General features: G+C 41.1%; 1 protein-coding gene and 1 long non-coding RNA gene across 4 annotated transcripts in view; one reads left to right on the forward strand and one right to left on the reverse strand.

Moving 5' to 3' along the window:
- Window positions 1-6,732: 6,732 nt before the first annotated feature.
- LOC127580939 (ADP-ribose glycohydrolase OARD1-like) lies at window positions 6,733-17,968 on the reverse strand. 3 transcript variants are annotated; one of them, XM_052034925.1, is made up of 6 exons: window positions 17,656-17,968; window positions 16,134-16,183; window positions 15,365-15,518; window positions 12,241-12,299; window positions 9,132-9,244; window positions 6,733-7,296 (listed from the first exon to the last, which is right to left on the reverse strand). In XM_052034925.1, the coding sequence occupies exons 1-6, from the start codon at window positions 17,696-17,698 to the stop codon at window positions 7,074-7,076; spliced, it is 642 nt and encodes a 213-aa protein (XP_051890885.1). In that variant the 5' UTR covers window positions 17,699-17,968; the 3' UTR covers window positions 6,733-7,073. The 3 variants fall into 3 exon arrangements, with proteins under 3 accessions (XP_051890885.1, XP_051890884.1, XP_051890886.1); XM_052034924.1 differs by having other exon boundaries at window positions 16,134-16,186; window positions 17,656-17,967; XM_052034926.1 differs by lacking the exon at window positions 17,656-17,968 and adding an exon at window positions 17,178-17,435 and having other exon boundaries at window positions 16,134-16,186.
- Window positions 17,499-18,503, forward strand: part of LOC127580941 (uncharacterized) — a 30,874-nt gene continuing 29,869 nt past the window's right edge. Inside the window, exon 1 of the long non-coding RNA XR_007957909.1 lies at window positions 17,499-17,639. This is a non-coding gene — a long non-coding RNA (uncharacterized LOC127580941). The remainder of the gene's footprint in view (window positions 17,640-18,503) is intronic.

The raw sequence follows: 18,503 nt of genomic DNA on the forward strand, positions 1-18,503 counted from the left end.
TTCAAAGATATCCAAGAATACAGTAACTAAGTGCTATTTGCACATTTGTTACTCAACATTATAGCCCTGTAGATTTGGAATGGGCAGTTTTGGTTCTGTTAGCTCATTGTTGAGCAAGTTACAAATTTAAAAAGATCTGATTGTATCCTATGGCCTGTTATGTATCCCAGCAACTAGATAAGACAGAAACAACAGCTGCTGCTTGGGAGGTTCACTAGAGTACACACGACTGTCAAAAAGATTTCAATCAACTGAGAGCAAGAAATATTTACATTCAGGACATGCTCATAGTCTGTTTCTTGACCTAGAGAGCAAAGATACAGGATATGTTCTTTGCACAACAAAAGAACAAATCAAGAGATGAATGAGCAAATGTATTAATAACAAGAAACCCGTCAACTCATAAGTACAATGAAGACTAACTTTAGGAAACAAGCTATTAAAAAAGGAAATTTAAACCCGAATTTAAATAGTGATCATTAGTAAAAGTGGGATTTATTTTAAACGGACAATGCACAAATCAGTTATTTTCTGTAAAAATGATTAAAAGATAAATATTACAAAGCTGAGACTGTTATATAATTCAATTTTATTGATGATCAGATTTTGTGGTATACAAGATTATTAATATCAATAGCATTCTTATTGTTGAGAAATTCTGTCATGGCCCCAACAACAAGACAACTCTGAAGATGAAAAGTAAATGTACAGAACTAGATACAATTACTCATACAAAGAAACCTAAATGCTTGGAATCCACTGCCTTGAGAAGCAATCAAAACCAGTCACAAGGACAACAGACTGCAAGTGCTGGAATCTGGAGCAAAGAAACCCCCCAAACTTCTGAAGGAACTGAGTCAGGCAGCACTTGAGGGAAATGGACAGTGGACATTTTGGATCAAGACCCTTCATCTGGACTGAAAGAGGGGAGATAGCCAGTACAAAAGAGGAGAGGGGGAGGGGTGGGGGAAGAGCTGACAAGCAATAGGTGAATTGGCAGATGGGGGAGGGAAGGGTGGAGATAGTGACAGAGTCTAGGAGGTGATAGGTGGAGGCAAAGGACTGCGGATTATGGAATCTGATAATGAAGGGCAGTTGGGAATAGTTGCGGGGAGGGGCCAATGGAGTAGTTGGGAAGGGGAAAGAAACAGATGGGGGACTGGGATGGGTAGCTTGAAAGGAAGGGTATGAATGAGAGGTCCTGGGTAGATCGGAAGAGAGAGAAAAAGAGACAGAAGGGGAGCATGTTACCCAGATTGGAGAATTCAGTGCTCATGCCATTGGGTTGTGAACTACCCAGGCAGAACGTGAAGTGCTGTTCTTCCAGTTTGTTTGACCTTACTTGGCAGTGAAGGTGTCAGACTGGTGTGGGAATGGGGAAGGCATGAAAATGGCAAGCAAGTGGGAGCTCTAGATGGCCACGGCAGATAGAATATAGGTGTGCAGCAAATGATTGCATAGTTTGTACCTGGCCTCACCAATATAAAGGAGGTTACCTAAGAGCAGAGAAGGACAGGCTGCCACAGAGAGTGATCCCTGGTGGATAGCTCTTCCATCAAATCTGTACTAGCTCTGCTGACTGAACAACCTCCCAAGCTGCAAGCATTCAAGTATGGAAAGGAACAACATTTATAGGAAGATACAAAAATAGTTTGATTTTTTTTGCTAAGGCAGATCTTCAGCTACACCATAACAGCATTAAATGTCTGGACAAGTAAGACCACACTAGATTGATAAACCAAACAAAGGCTATTCACAAGCAACAGCAAGAGGAATCGCAGCTCAACCACACACTTTACAGAACAAAAACCCAAGTCCTGATAAATATAAAACCAGCATGATGAAAAAAATTAGACATTTGTAATTAAAGCTTGCTGCAAGATACGTTCTGTATGAATTTGCTGATACCATTTGTTTTCTACAAGACCTATCTTTTGCTTTCCATTATTCCTTTTGTGTTTAATAGCAGGTGTAATTAAATGACATCTCACACTCGTTTCATTTCCCTCCTCCCTTGGTATTACATTGATTGATCATAGTTTTCCTCATTAAATTTCATTTTGATCACAATTCTGCTGTTTCTCCTTGCATACTCCAACTTGTAGTCAGGTTTTGGATGTTTGTTTACCGAGCACTGACGGCAGAAGTGAGTGACCGACTGACTGCAGAGTTAGCAACTTGTAGTGTGCAGACAGCTGAACAAATGCTGAATCATTTCAAGTTTATTAGCAGTATCAGTTTACCAGGAGAATCGCTCGCAACTCCTTCAAGCCAGCACCTATCATCAATATTTTTAAACAGAATTGAAAACCATGAGATTAAAGAGACAGTGTCCTTCAGCCATATAGCTTCCATTAGCCAAAGCAGATATTAGTGGTCAGGAGATGTTTTTTGCACATGGGGAAAATGCACAGTGATGTCTGCCATGGGTCACTATTGGTACTACTGCTGTATTTAATGCATCCTTGACTTCTAAACAGGAGATAATTTCAAATGCAGTACAGTGAGGAGTAGGGTAAAGGTCTTCAGACTGATGAAATGGTGGGTGTGGGGAGGGGAGGGATTGATGTTTCACATAAATGTGTAGTAATTCATTATATAGTTGAAATAGATGAGGCAATACAAAACAAAAGGTACATCTCCTTCAAAATTGTAGGAATAGAGACCTTGGATACAGAAAGTCTTTGAAGGTGACAGGCTAACTTCAGTCCACTGGAAAAACAGACAGAATCCTGCCGTAGTAAAAGATGCATGCCATATGGAAACAGATATTTTAAAGTCATACATTACAGATTAGACCTCTACTGGAGCCTTGTCCAATTCTTTAGACCATAGTTTAGGAAGGGTATAAAGGACAGTTACCAAATGAGGGCTGAAATACTTGGTGCAAAGAGAAAATGGGCTGTTTACGTTATCAAATATTAAAAAGATTGATAGGGTTAAAATCAAGTGGCTTTGAAAGAACTTGTGAGAGATGTTTCTAGTTGCAGAAGGGTTGATATTTAAGGCAGTGCTTTTGGATATGTTCAAGTATATTAGTAAAAACAAAATAGGTAGAAAACTTAATACAGAATTTTGATTTCATGCATTAGATGGAAAAGTCCAAGCAGATTTAATAAAACATTCAGAAGTATATTAGAATAGACTCACGATCTGCCTTGTTGTAACCTCACACCTTATTGCACTGCACTTTCTCTGTAGCTGTGACACTTTACTCTGTACTGTTATTGTTTTTACCTGTACTACATCAATGCACTCTGTACTGACTCAATGTACCTGCACTTTGTAATGAATTGACCTGTACGATCGGTTTGTAAGACAAGCTTCTCATGGTACCTCGGTACAAATTACAATAATAAACCAATACCCTACTTCTGCCACTCAGTGAAATTATGGCCAATCTTTCACATCAACGCCATCCTGCTCCAATCCAATTTACCTCATTCAAGGACTCAGTACAAGATTCTCTGGGTGTAGAATTCTCAAGACTTACAACACTATGTGAAGAAACTTCTTATACTGAGATAATGATTCTAGCTCTAGGATTGCTGGTCAGGGGAACATCCTCCCAGCATCTCACCTCAAACAGAACTTTAAATATTTCATTGAGATTATCTCAATCCTCCAAATGCTAGAGAAATTTAGAGATAGTTGATAATTGAAGGGGAAATATTTAGCTAGGTTAAGAACTAACTATGTGACAGACACATTGGACCAAATTGCTACCTTCTTGTGTAGCACCATTTTTGTGTTCCATAAATCAAGGATTAATAGCAATCAGTCCTTTTAATTTGGATAAGTTTAGATACAAACAGTGGAACTCCATAACTATTTCTTACATGAAGTTTCTCATACAAGGTGTGGCAGACTAGGCATGATGAAATTTGAATGGTTTAGGTTTGAATTCAAATTACATTTTCAGTAGTGAATGTCATCTGAAGTCCTGAAGCACATTCAAACTGAATTGTCAAGATCACACCACTAATGATAACAAATTAAAATTCAGTTATACCAACATAGTGTTCTTTTCCCCAAGTACCTAAATCACCATGTTAGACTCCATACTGATAGATTTTGGGCTGAGACAAGCAGCAAAATTTGGTGGAGGGAATCGTACAATGGTACTGGAACCTACTGAATTTTCATATCATTTTCAGAGAGCCTTTGGTTGGATTTATTTCTGGCACAAAAATCACTCCTGCCAGTGCTTCAATTGCATATTTCACCCAAACAATTCTTAATACCCAAGAGCCTATGGATAAGCAAACTTCTACACAGGACCAGATGGATAACTCTACAGAACCAGGATAGATTTAATGGGCCAAAAGACTTTTGTATTGATCAATTCCAAGATTCCACCACTCCTGCTCTGATGAAAGGTCATTGACTCAATGGTTTCTCTCTGCAGTTGCTAGCTGGCCTGCTGAATATATCCAGCCTTTTGCTTTTGATCTCAAATATATTAATTTTCAGGACAATGTTTTGTTGTTAAAGCTGCTCATGATGCAACAACCAATTCACAATCAAATGTTGCCCACCTCACTAGCAGGATGTAAAACAGCTGTTGTGCCTTAGAATTATTACAGCAGAGGCTACCATTCAGCCCATCAAATCCATGTCAGTTATCTGTAGATCCATTCAGTCAATTACATTTCCTGGTGCCCCTATATGCCTACTAGTTTATTTCCCTCAAGTGCTATTCCAATTTCCTTTTGAAATCATTGATTGCCTATGCTTGTAGGCAGCAGATTATTATCACTTGCTAAACAAAGTTCTACCTCACATTACAAACTATACCACCCCACCCCCCACACACACATATCCCTCATCTAAAATCTTAAATGTGTTCCTTAGTCCTTTTACCATAAGCTAATTGAGATGGGGTTGGAAGATGTAGACAGAGGAAACCTAGCATGAACATGTCCATTTCCATCAAAACACCATTCAACCTCCTTTTCAGTGAAACAACCCCAGCTTCTCTAACAGAAGCTTGTCGCTCCATTCCTGGAAGCATTTTCACAAATCTGCTCATATGAAGGGCCTCAATTTCTTAAGTGTGGTGACCAGAATAGTATGCATACTTTACACAAGATTCAGCACAAGTTCCCTGGTTTTGCACTTTATACATGAAGTCTAAGATCCTTGTGCTTTACTATCTACTCTTAATATACTCAAAGATCTACACAAATGAACCTCCGGGTTCCTCAGTTCGAGTGCACTTTTGAGCTGCGTCATCAAGTCCATGTCGCCTCTCCCCATCCATTGTGCCAAGAAGACAGACTTCGTATTTTCTCCTGTGTTGAAGTCCATCTGCCACTTAATTGCTAAGTTGATGTCCTTTTGAAGATGACTGGTATTATCAGTTTAACATACCTTCAAGTTTCATACCAGGACAAAATTGATATTTCACAATATTCCAATATCCATCCATATATTAAAAAAATTAGTGGAGGCCCAAACGTTGACCTTGGGGAAACACCACTGTCCACCACCTCCAGTCTGAGATGCCCAACTTACTGTAGGCCATATTTAATCTAATGCTTTCACCCAAACTAATAGACCCCCTATTGCAGGAATCTCAAAAAATTACTAGTGGTACTTTGTCCATATACACAACATTCCCAACATCAATATTCTGTTACTTTAAAACAAAATTCAGTTGACCAAATATTAACTCCATGCTGGCTCCAGTCAACTCAAACCTCTGTGAGTGCTGTTATTGTTTTCCTCCCAAGACCTTACCCACCACTGATTAACCCATCTGGCCAGATCTGCACCAGTGTAGTCCAAACCATGGTATCAATCGGCATTAGACTGCATGGGGGAGTTGGGGGCAGGAAAAGTACAAAGCTTAAAAATGTAGTTATAGGAGATACCTTGATTAAGAGGACAGATATACATTTCTGTAACAGTCACCACAATTCCCATCTGGTGAGCTGCCACCCAAGTATTAGGTTCACTTCCTAGAATATGGAATCCAGGAAACACTCAACACCCCCTCCCTACACCAGCAACCCAAGCTGTCCCTTAAGCACAGAATCCAAGCTGAAGTGATTTATTATGATACCAGTGTCCTGAAATTCCCACAGGATGCAGGAATCACAGGCAACAGGTTTCAATTACCCCAGAAACTATTTGCACTTTTAGAACCTGGTTCATGTATTCAACTATTACAAGGCCTAAATTTGACTTCTGGCTGCTTCCCATTCCCTTGAACCACATCATCTTCAAAAAACTGTACATTTCCCCTCACTTCACTGAATTCCTTCACTCAATTCTCAAATTCCTTATTTAGTATTGTACAAGTAACTCATTACAGGCTTAGTTTGTAATGGAATTAAATTTTGCTTCATTTAATAGTGATACTGTGCTCTCATCATTGATAGCATACATCTCTATTACATAGGATTGCTTTAGGGGTGGGGGCGAAGGGGTGACATTTCATACAATCACCATCACCTATGAGTAGAAACTGGAACCTTGAGCTTGCAACTCATTTCCCCTAAATGTGGTTCACTAGTCTACAGGATAAATTGACTTTCACTATGTTTTGTTCACCCATTTCACTGTCCTGACTGTGGAAGGATAGTTTTTAGCTGGACCCAAGCAAGGCTAGAGCACTATCACCTCCACCCCATTCCTACCCAAGACCTGATATAGACACTGATGTGCATACTTTCATCATATTACAACAACATTAGAGTCTCACACCAAAGTCAGTTTACTCAGTGCTGATGTGCAAAAGTAGCTTGTTTTATTTATACAGCCTTTAATTCACCATTCAAAAACATTTTACCAATAAAAAAAAAGACACCTACTCATCTACAAGAAGTTATTATTTACAACAGCTTTGGTTTGTAGGAGAAAACCTACAAAGCATTAGATTTAAGGGTTAAAGCAGGGGACAATAATGTGTCCTGTGTTGATTAACATGCAGGTAGAAATGCTATTGTCAATGTACATAGAGGTTGGCAGCTCAGGATTTCCTGCTTTACATTTAAAACTGAATACTGCTCTTCAGATATCTACTGTCATATATTGAGACAATGTTTCAGGATCTGTTAACAGAAATACTACTTAGCAGTTATGGCTTTTGATAGCAAGACAAAATATTTATTCGACTGACCATGTTTGTACCCATCTGAAGTAGACTTGCGCTTCTTACAGGGTTGAGGAAACCCAACCGCAGGATTCCCCAGAGAGTACACAGTGATAACAATATTTGTGTTCTTAAAGACCTCCTGAATTCTCACAGCAACTTCATTCCAACTGAGTTTGTCCAACCCACATCCAATCCTGTAGAGAAAGTGTTTGTTAGAAATGTAGTCCATACCAGGTCAGCAGTGATAGAGAATATTTTTGCTTCAGATGATAGTTTGTATACCACTGTAACTCCAAACTTGCAAGGGCTAGGTACTATAATATAGACTACATGTATGCAAATCCCCACAGCATCCAGCGACCTTGTGATCTGTCTCAGAGGCCAATGTCAGAATATCCTCAAGAGGGTGAACCCTCGCAAGGTGTCAGGCCCCGAAAGTGTACCTGGCCTGGTACTGAAAACCTGTGCTGACCAACTGGCTGAAGTGTTCAAGGACATCTTCAACCTCTCACTGCTGCAGTAGGAGGTTCCAACCTGCTCCAAAAGGGCATCAATCATACAGCTGCCCAAGAAGACCAGAGAGAGCTGCCTCAACGACTATCACCTAGTAGCACTCACATCTACTGTGATGAAGTGCTTCAAGAGGTTGGTCACGGCTAGAACTAACACCTGCCAGAGCAAGGACCTGGACCCGCTGCAATTTGCCTACCGCCACAACACGTCTACAATGGACATAATCTCACTGGCTCTCCACTCATCTTTGGAGCACCTAGACAACAGCATAATATACGTCAGGCTGCTGTTTACTGATTACAGCTCAGTGTTCAATACAATCATCCCCTCAGTATTAATCACCAAGCTTCTAAACCTGGACCTCTGTACCTCCCTCTGCAACTGGATTCTCGACTTCCTTACCAAGAGACCACAGTCAGTATGTATTGCTGGCTATCAACACAGGCACACCTCAAAGATGCGTGCTTAGTCCACTGCTCTACTCTCTCCACACATGACTGTGTGGCTAAGCACAGCTCAAATGGCATTTATACAGTTGCAGAAGACACCACTGTTGTTGGTAAAATCTCAGATAGCAACGAGGTGGTGTACAGAAGTGAAATAGATCAGCTGGTTGAGTGGTGTTGCAACAACCTTGCACCCAATGTCAGCAAGACCAAGGAATTGATTGTGGACTTCAGGAAGGGAAAGTTGGGAGAACACACACCAGTCCTCATTGAGCAATCAGTGGTGAAAAGGGTGAGCAGCTTTGAGTTCCCGGGTGTCAACATCTCAAAGGACCTGTCCTGGGCCCAACATGTTGATGCAATCATGAAGGTGGTATGCCAGCAGCTCTACTTCTTTGGGAGTTTGAGGAGATTTGGTGTGTCACTAAAGACTTGCAAATTTTTGGATGCATTCTGACTGGTTGCATCACAGCCTGGTTTGGAGGCTCCAAAGCACAGGATCGCAAGAGGCTGCAGAAGGTTGTAGACTCAGCTAGCTCTATCACAGGCACAACCCTCCCCACATTCAAGGATATCTTCAAGAGGTGATGCCTGAAGAAGGTGGCATCCATCATTAAGGACCCTCACTATCCAGGACATGCCCTCTTCTCGTTACTATCATTGGGGAGGAAGTTCAGGAGCCTGAAGATGCACACTCTTCTCCTCCAACATTAGATTTCTGATTGGTACATGAACCCTACCTCATTGTTCCTTTTTTTTTGCACTATTTTGTAATTTATAGCTTATATCTTTGCACTGTACTGCTGCTGCAAAACAACAAATTTCATGTCACATAAGAGTGATAAAGACTGATAATGACCTAATTCTGAAGGGCTGAAACAAAGATCCTGCCTTTGGCCAATTGTGGATGCTATCACCATTTCCAGTTCATGCCTAACTAGTTCACATTAACATGCAACATCCAGCTAAGCATGTTACAACACCCAGCATACGTTCTTATATTCTCCCCCACCCCCCATTATAACCATAGTATATTTTGTTCATTTTTCTAGACTAAGGTTTTCTATTACCTGGGCATTGAGATGCGCATGACTTCATTACTGATGCAGTGCTTCTTCATGGCCTCCAGGCTTCTCTGTAGGCTTTCGTAAGTTGGTTTATGAAAGGCTCTCTTTTTAGTAATCTGTGCAAGAATAAGGCCACTTAATATTAACTGATACCCTTGTGACTGATAGGAAGTGAAGCATTAAAGAGACGTGGACATTTGTTCAAGGTAAAGGCGTGGCACTGTCTCAATAAGGTACTATATAATTAGTTTGCAAATTTAATAACAGCATCAAAAGTCAAGCTGATTACTTAAGCACATTACAACATTGAAGTTTTTAAAATATTTCTCTTGAACTCTTGGAATTGCTCAAATCAGAAATTAAGATCAACTTTGTCCTTGTCCTTCTTGGTGGTAGAAGAAAGATTTGGAAGTGCGTCAGAATGGCCTTGGTGAGTAACTGCTATACATACTGCAGCCAGTGTGCACCAGTGGAGGGAATTAATGTTTTCAGACAACAGATGATGTTGATCTGCAGTACTGTTGGAGGAAGATAGAGTCACTTATTCTGGCAAGAGGACAGTATTCCATCAGGCCCCTAAGTTGTGCCATCTAGATGATAGAAAGGCTTTGGGGTGGTAGAGGCGAGTCATTAACCACAAGATATCCAACCTCTGAACTCTTTAGTCACAGCATTTATGTGGCAGTTGTGTTGGGTCACTGCTCAATGGTGACCTCTAGGACATTGATAGGGAACTTGGTCATGGCAATGCCTTTGAATGTCAAGGGGCCCCAACTACAATGCTGTTAATGTTGCTACTTCATCCGACATCTGAATGTCATCTTGATCATCCTTCACAGACATGGATATCATCAATTTCTTAAGAATTGGAAATGCAATTGAACATTGTGGAATTAACTCCTCCGCACCTGATCCAATGGTGGCATGAAAGTCGTTGATAAAACTAGAGATGGTTGAGTCTAGGACACTGCCCTAAAAAGAATTTCCACAGCAATGTCAATCATAGATCACAGGACAGAAGACCAGCCTACTTAATCAGTGAGCAATCGAGCTAGCTTTTCCACAACCAACCCCTCACTCTCCAGAAACTTATTCAGCTGCATTTTTGGGGAAAAAAATGACCACTTCTTCCCCTCACAGTGCATTCCAGACACTAACCACTTGCTCTATAAAAGTTGCTTTTCACATCACTTTTGGTTCTTCTGCCAATTTTTTCTATGTCTTGTTTGCTGACCCTTCTACCAATGGGAACTGCTTCTCTTGATAACAAACCCATTATCTGACACTATCAAACTCCTTTTGAAAGTTAATAAACCACATTCACCCTGTTACCTTATCCAAAAGACTATCAAAGCAGTTGTCTAAACAAATCCACTCTGGCTTCCTTTAATCAATCCAAACTTGTTTGAGTGACTGCTAATTTTGTCCTAGATTACTCTTGCCAGAACTTTTGCCACTATCCATGTTAAACTGACTGGTCTGTTATCCCTACACTTATTTTTAAACAGGGGTGCAACATTTGCAATCATCCAACCCTCTAGCACCATACTTGAACCCATAATTTGGGCCTCTACTTCCCTTGGAAATCTCAGATGCTTCCCTTGTGGACCTGGATTTATCCACTAAAATGAAGCTAGTCTTTTGAGTATCTCCCCATCAATTTTTAGTCCATCCAGACTCTCCGCATAGTCTTTCTTGGTTAAAAAGAGGTTGGATTGGAATGGTCAATCTTTATTGACTATGACCACCTACTCGTGTAGAAGATTTCAATCAGCATCTCCCCTTTTGATGCTCACTGAGGAACCCACTCAGCAAAACAAAGTGCTGCTTTGATATCCAAGGCAGTCTCTCATCTCAGTTCTGGAATTCAGCTCTGGCCCACATGGGCAGGCACGTAGAGTAGCGATTAGCGTAACGCTATTACAGCACCAGAGACCTGCGTTCAATTCTGGCCACCGTCTGCAAGGACTTTGTATGTTCTGTGTCTGTGTGGGGTTCCTCCGGGTGCTCCGGTTTCCTCCCACATTCCAAAAGACATATGGGTTAGGAAGTTGTGGGCATGCTATGTTGGCGCTGGAAGCGTGGCGACTCTTGCAGGCTGCCCCAGAACACTCTATGCAAAGATGCATTTCACTGTGTGTTTCAATGTACATGTGACTAATAAAGAAATCTTATCAAGTCTGCAGCAAAGTAATTTCAGTGAAAAGATTATTGGTCAGTAAATGCTTCTGATAGCAGTCAACACCTTCCATTACCTTGCTGATGAAAGTACGCCAATTGAATAGCAATTAGTCAGATTAGCTTCAACATTACACATCTTTCAAATAGGATCAATGTGAACTACATTGAATTTAAATATGTTAGCTTTGGTCAATGGTATAAATTGGCCACTCGACATTCAAAGGTACCAGGTTCAATCCTGACCTCTGGTGCCATCTGCATGGAGCTGCACCTTCTCCTAGTGACTGTGTGGGTTTTCCCCAGGTGGTCCCATTTTCTCCCACATCCTAAAGATGTGCTGGATAATTGACCACTAAATTGCTCCTAATGCATAAGTGAATGGTAGAATTGAGAAATTGACAAATCAATTACAAGGCAAATTGGTGAGTGGAGGGAAAGGGATTGCCCTCTGAGTTGGCATAGACTTGATGGACCAAATGACTTTATGGATATGGAAAACTTTCCAAAATACAATCTGGGTGATTTTTGTCCACTACCACCACCATGGCAGGGAAAATAAAAATAAAAAATGCTGTAACATTAAAATTGTTTATATTATATACTGGTACAAATTTCAATGAAGCCCATTATACTATCTTGGATTTGGACAAGTAAATTGGAACTAAGATTTGTCATAAAAAAAACACAGATCACAATTGTCTCATTACTGAAAAATGAAACATTACCATCAACCACTGAGCTTCAGTCGCTTGAGTTTAGCCATAAGCAGTTTATGATAGGGGTGCATTGTCCACGGAATTTTGTTAAACCAGAAAACAATGCAACAAATTACATGTCTAATACAATGCACTGTATTTTGAAGAACAACTTATTCTCCATCTAGTAAAATTTAAATCATTCAAATAGTGAGCAATTTTAGTACTGAAATTACCAGATAGTAAATGTATCCTTGGTTTTTCTTCAGCACTGCCACTTCTCCAGTTTTCTTTTCTGTGAAGCAATGAAAAACTAGTCATTTTAGTAATAGGTTTAGCAAGGACACAAGAAAAAGCAGAATTAGACCATTTGGCTTTGCTGTCTGGTCTGCCATTCAACAATGTTATGGCTAACCTTTTGTCTCAGTACTTTCATGCACCAATACCATATCCCTTAATTCCATAACATTGGAAAATCTTGTCTTGAATACATTCAGACATTCTTGAAGCATTCATGGTCCTCTTGGGTAGTGAATTCCAAGATTTGTTATGCTCTGGCTATTTAGAAGAAAGTTCTTCACCCAATCTCTTACTGTATGAATCTGACGTCCCATGAAGTAGAGATATCAACTCTGCATAAAACCCCATCTGGAATGACCTCCCATTGTTCTAAACAAGGAGAGGCTTAATCTTTGGTCAGCTTAATCTTTCCTCATGTCAAACCTGCCATCACGGGGGAATAAATTCTGGTGTACCTTTATTGCACTCTTGTACCCTACTCATCTGACTCAGGAAAAAGATGGCCAAGCCAGAAACAACCCATAATCGATTTAAGAATTTCAGTATTACTGCAATCAGGAAATAATCAGAACAAGTGGAAGTAGGTCATTTACCCCTTTGAGCACTTCAAGGAAGCTGTATGCAACACGAGTGGGCTTTTAGTTCCCTCAAGCATTCAATGTAATGGCTGGTCTTCTACCTCAACACCATTTTAATACCCTATTTCCACATCCTTCAATTTCTCTAACATCCAAAAATCAAAATTGATACGGTTTGAATGAAAACAATGACAGAGCGTATTCTGCCACCAGAAGAGAATTTCAATGATTCACCACCCTATGAGTGAAGAAATTTCTCCTTGCACCCCTTGAGACTATCATTCCTACTCCTACACTACCCAGCTAGGGGAGACATCCTACATCTATCCTTTGTCCTTTAATTTTGAATACTTCAATAAGGTCACTCAACAGGCATAGCCTACATAATCCCATCTCACGAGAGACTCATAATCCTGAGACCCTTGTTTGGCAAATCTTTGTTGCTCTACAGTAAGTGCCCTTCTTTGGGCAATAAAACCAAAATTGTACACTATATCCCAAGCCCTATAGAATTGTAGGTACTGTCTCAAATTTTTACCTTCTCACACCATCCCTCTTATCCTGATTCACTTTATCCAAAGGATTTATTGATCTCCATAAATGGAATACCCACAGATCTCAGAAGCAGAGAATTCTAAAGGCACACATTTAGTGGCAATTTCATTATAATAATCAGTGCAGAGATGTGGCAATAGGTTCAGCAATAATCAGATTAAGAACTATCATCAACCCCGAATCAATCCTGGACAACCAACCCCTTATGCTGAAAGGGACCTCTAGTACAAGACTCCATAACCAGGAGACATAACCACCTGAAATCTGTGGAACCTCAAAACATTTTTAAAAACAGATTTTAATCTATGACAAAATGTTTTCCTGGAGCATAGGTCTTTTTTTTCTCATAAAGATTTCTGAAGGGGTTAGCATAACATCTTTTACAAATTGACGTCTCTGCTTATTTTTCTTGGGATGAAATTATACATACACACAAACACTGGAGAATGGAGCAGAGGCCCACACTGAAAAGAACATTACCAAATATTTCTTCTTCAGACACAAGAATTTTGGTTGTAGTTAAATGCCAAACCATTAGGGTTTCAAAACCAATAATGGTTTTGAGGTACATGGAAGCACACTATAAAATAGGCAGAAGTCAGCATGGTTTCCTTAAGGGGAGATCTTGCCTGACAAATCTGTTGGAATTCTTTAAGGAAGTAAAGAAGCAGGACAAAGGAGAGTCAGTGGATGTTGCTTACTTAGATTTTCAGAAGGCCTTTGATAAGGTACCACACAAGGCAGCTAAAAAAGACAGGAGCCCATGGTATTACAGGAAAGGTACTAGCATGGATAGAAGATTGGCTGACTGGCAGAAGGCAAAGAATGGGAATAAAGGCAGCCTTTTCTGGCTGGCTGCCAGTGACTAGTGGTGTTCCTCAGGGGTTGATGTTGGGTCCGCTACTTTTCACGTTACATGTTAATGATCTGGATGATGGAATTGATGGCTTTGTGGCGGAATTGATGGCTTTAATGAGGATGATGCAAAGATAGGTAGTGTTGAGGAAGCAAGGAGTCTGCAGAAGGACTTGGACAAGTCGGGAGATTGGGCAAAGAAATGGCAGATAGAATATAGCATAAGAAAGTATGTGGTCACGCACTTTGGTAGAAGGAATAAAGGCATAGACTATTTTCTAAATGGGCAACAAATTCAGAAATTGGAGGTGCAAAGGGACTTGGGAGTCCTAGTGCAGGATTCCCTAAAGGTTAACTTGCAGGTTGAGTCTGCAGTAAGGAAGGCAAATGCATTGTTAGCATACATTTCAAGAGGACTAGAATATACAAGCAAGAATGTAATACTGAGGTTAGTCAGACCACATTTGGAGTATAGTGAGCAGTTTTGGGCCCCATATCCAAGGAAGGATGTGCCAGAGATGGTCCAGAGGAGGTTTAGGAGAATGATCCCAGGGATGAAAGAGTTAACGCACAAGGAGCATTGATGGCTCTGGGCCTGTACTTGCTGGAATTTAGGGATAAGGGGGGAATCTCATTGAAACCTACTGAATAGTGAAAGGCCTGGATAGATTGGATGCAGAGAGGATGTTTCCAGTAGTAGGAGTCTAGGACCAGAGGGCACAGCCTCAGAATAAAAGGATGTCCCTTTAGAGCTGAGAATGAGGAGGAATTTCTTTAGCCAGAGGGTGGTAAATCAGTGGAATTCTTCGCCACAGACAACTGTGGAGACCAAGTCATTGGGTATATTTAAAGTGAAGGTTGCTATCTATCAAACTCCGCTTTCTTGATTATTAAGAGTATCAAAGGTTCCAGGGAGAAGGCAGGAGAATGGGGTTGAGCAGGAAAAATAAATCAGCCATGATTGAATGGTGGAGCAGACTCGATGGGCCAAATGGCCTAATTCTGGCCCTGTGTCTTATGGTCTAACATGCACATTCCAGTAATGAAAAATAATTTCACAGCAATGCCTTACTCTGGTCCAGTAGCTGCTTAACACATCCAAACCGCTCCTTGAATGCAACTGCTATCCCTGCCCCCATACGGCAGTCTTCACTGATGCAGTGTGCCAGTGATTCTTCTGGTGGACATTTGAACAAATCACCAGTCACGTAACGGATAGCAAAGCCCTACAGTGGCAAAGAAAATTATGTATTTACAGCAATTCAACACCTGGTTCACCATCCTCAGAATCTTATTCCTCCCTTGCTCAGAAGTCAGTTATTTTCACCATCGAAAATTTTACCTAATTTGCAAGTTGGTTAAAAAGGGCAATTTCCAAAGGAAAGTAAACAACGAGAAAGGTGTTTCCAATTACCATGTTTAAGCAACTTTTTACACTTAGATTGTTTAACATAAATGTTAGATTCTTTACAGGACCTTAAAGAATTATGCACTGAAGCACATGGAAACATGGCACAGTGGTGCAGCTAGTACAGCTACTGCCTCACAGCTCCAGCAACCCAGGTTCAGTTGGTCAGAGACAGGTTTTAAGGGCCCTCTTTTTAAAAAAAAGGAAATTTCCAGAAAGTTCAAGGCCTGAACAACTGAAGGTATGGCCAAAGTGAAGATAATGGCCCAGAACTGGAGAAGTAAAAAAATCTTGATGCTCATTATATCATGCAAACTTTATTGGTCTTGCATTATTATAAATCTATTTTGGCTCCTTAATAAAGGAAAATGGAGTTCTGTAGGCATCTTATATGCTCCAAATGGGCAGTGCACAATGACATTCATATACTCACATTCCGTTCTGGTGGTTTCTCAGTACAATTCATCATTTTGTTCATCCAACCTGCTGAAGATAATACAAATGTATGTTTAACTACAAAATTTTCCTGCTCCTACCTAGTACTGGTGTAATGATCCACAGCTAGTAGAAGGGGTGAAATAAACTATTCTCCAGCACAGGCCTTTTAGCTGCTTAGGCTCTCAACTTCCTTCCTGAGAACTCTCTCCTCCCCCACTTCAGAATATTAAGAAAAATCTATTTCTTTAATGTTCTTTTAAGCTTCTAATACTTTGCTCTATGACACTCTCAAATTTCATGCACTATACTCCTGCAAACCCCTTTGGTACATTTTAGGATATTAAATACACTGTAAATAGTTGTGGAATATTATTGAAACCAACTTACCTTTATCCAATGTGGGAAAGCCCATTTTGTTTTTAAAAAAAGGGATCCCTTAGGAACATTCTTACAAATACAAAATCCTATACAAAATTGTATTACAAATCAAGCTATTGTTACAGCACTCTTAACATAGATTTTGGACAGACAAATGCCAATAGAGAATTTGGCTGATAAATGAGCCAAATTCTCTTTTCATCGCTGCAATTGGTGGATAGCAAATCTTGGTTGCTTTGTTTATGCTTTATGGTGGTAAAAAGGAGAGTTTTGCGACGCGGAGAGGGAAAAGAACGCCAGCCACAAACTAATATTATTAAATCAAGGGAACCAACATCTTTCACAGCAGGACAAACTAGCTTTGTTAAGGAAAATACAGCACCATAATGATTGGGACAGGGTGGGATGGTGGAAGGGCAAGCGAGTCGTGAAAAAAAAAGACAGGACGCAAAACTTGGCGAACAGAGGTTGATCCAGCATTTCTTGTCAGGGAAGTTATGAAAATCCAACGATTAGTTTTCCTTGAGTATAACTATTAACATGAACACACTGAAATTTAAGTAAGGTTTCAGTTAAGGACATTCCATTGAATCCCACCCCGTATTCACCAATTTATTCCTGCAAATTTCCAACGGACTTTCCCCACGCCCAGCAAGTGTACCTGGACAGCTCAAGTTACAGAGCCAGCTCCAGGAGTATCAGCATAGGACATTTATTGACTTGGGTGGTCCGACCTGCAGGAAGAAATGCCGCTGAGCACGTTAAAGAGGTAATAATATGCTTTTGATTACAAGTGAGATTGCATCAACAATGTTTGTGGGGTGCTACACAAAGCAAAAACTCTTTTTAAAGGAAGCGTGCCCAGCAAATGAACCGAATAATTTTCCAGGACGGTCACTAAGAACGATTTCACCGCAGGGCCGAAACGTCGCCACAACGCGCTTGGATTTAATGTCGGCGGACAATTAATAACGCCGCACCGTTCACAGGCGCGGAATGTGGGCGGGCTGACTCCAGGCCTCCTGCCTCACAGAGACGGGGACAGGTCTCCCCAGTCCCATCGCGGCCGGGCCTCACAGTGCACACCAGAGACGGCCGGGCTCCCCGAGTCTCGGCCAGAGAGGTACCGTGAACCCAACCTGGTATTTTTCCAAGGTTTACTGCGTAGTTCCGCGTCGCCATTTCTTCAGCGATTTAGGCCCTTGGTGACGGCGTTGCTGCAGCGGCTGATTTGGGCGGCGACCGTGATGAAACCAGCCCTTCCTGCTGCAGGCTGGTCCCCTGTAGAAAGCGGGAAACGAAACGAAACCAAACACCATAGACGGCAGAGTCAAACTGTAAATCAAGCAAAACTAAAGTGCTGAAAAGGCCCAGTTGGCCGGGCAACGTCTGGAAAAAGATCTCATAGATGCTGCCTGACCCACTCGGTCTCCCTCCCCCAGCACGTTTTGTTTTATATAAGATTTCTTTATTAGTCACATGTACATCGAAACACACAGTGAAATGCGTCTTTTGTGTAGCGTGTTCTGGGGCAGCCCGCAAGTGTCGCCATGCTTGTGGCGCCAACATAGCATGCCCACAACTTCCTAACCCGTACGTCTTTGGAATGTGGGAGGAAACCGGAGCACCTGGAGGAAACCCATGCAGTTTTGTTTCAAGAGAAGGCAGATGCTGGAAATGGTCAAGTCAGGTCCAAGCTGTTCAGAGATGCTTCAGCAGAACCACTGCCTTTCAGCAGTGAAGGATATGCTGGAGGAACTCAGTGGGTGGAGCAGCAACTAATGCAGGGTTTCGTCCCCCCTCCCTGATGCTGGTCAACCCACTGAGCCCCTCCAGTGGATTGTTGTTCCAATCTTGTATCTGCTGCCTCTTTTAGTTGGAACCAAGGGGGATACATCAGCTTAGAGGCCAGTGCTAAGAAATATTCAAGTCATTTTAAAAGTGGAAGGAAATTTATCAAATACACCAGCTTTGCCTACTGCACACT

The sequence above is a fragment of the Pristis pectinata genome, chromosome 20 (genome assembly GCF_009764475.1).
Source record: "Pristis pectinata isolate sPriPec2 chromosome 20, sPriPec2.1.pri, whole genome shotgun sequence".
Taxonomy (NCBI): Eukaryota; Metazoa; Chordata; class Chondrichthyes; order Rhinopristiformes; family Pristidae; genus Pristis; species Pristis pectinata.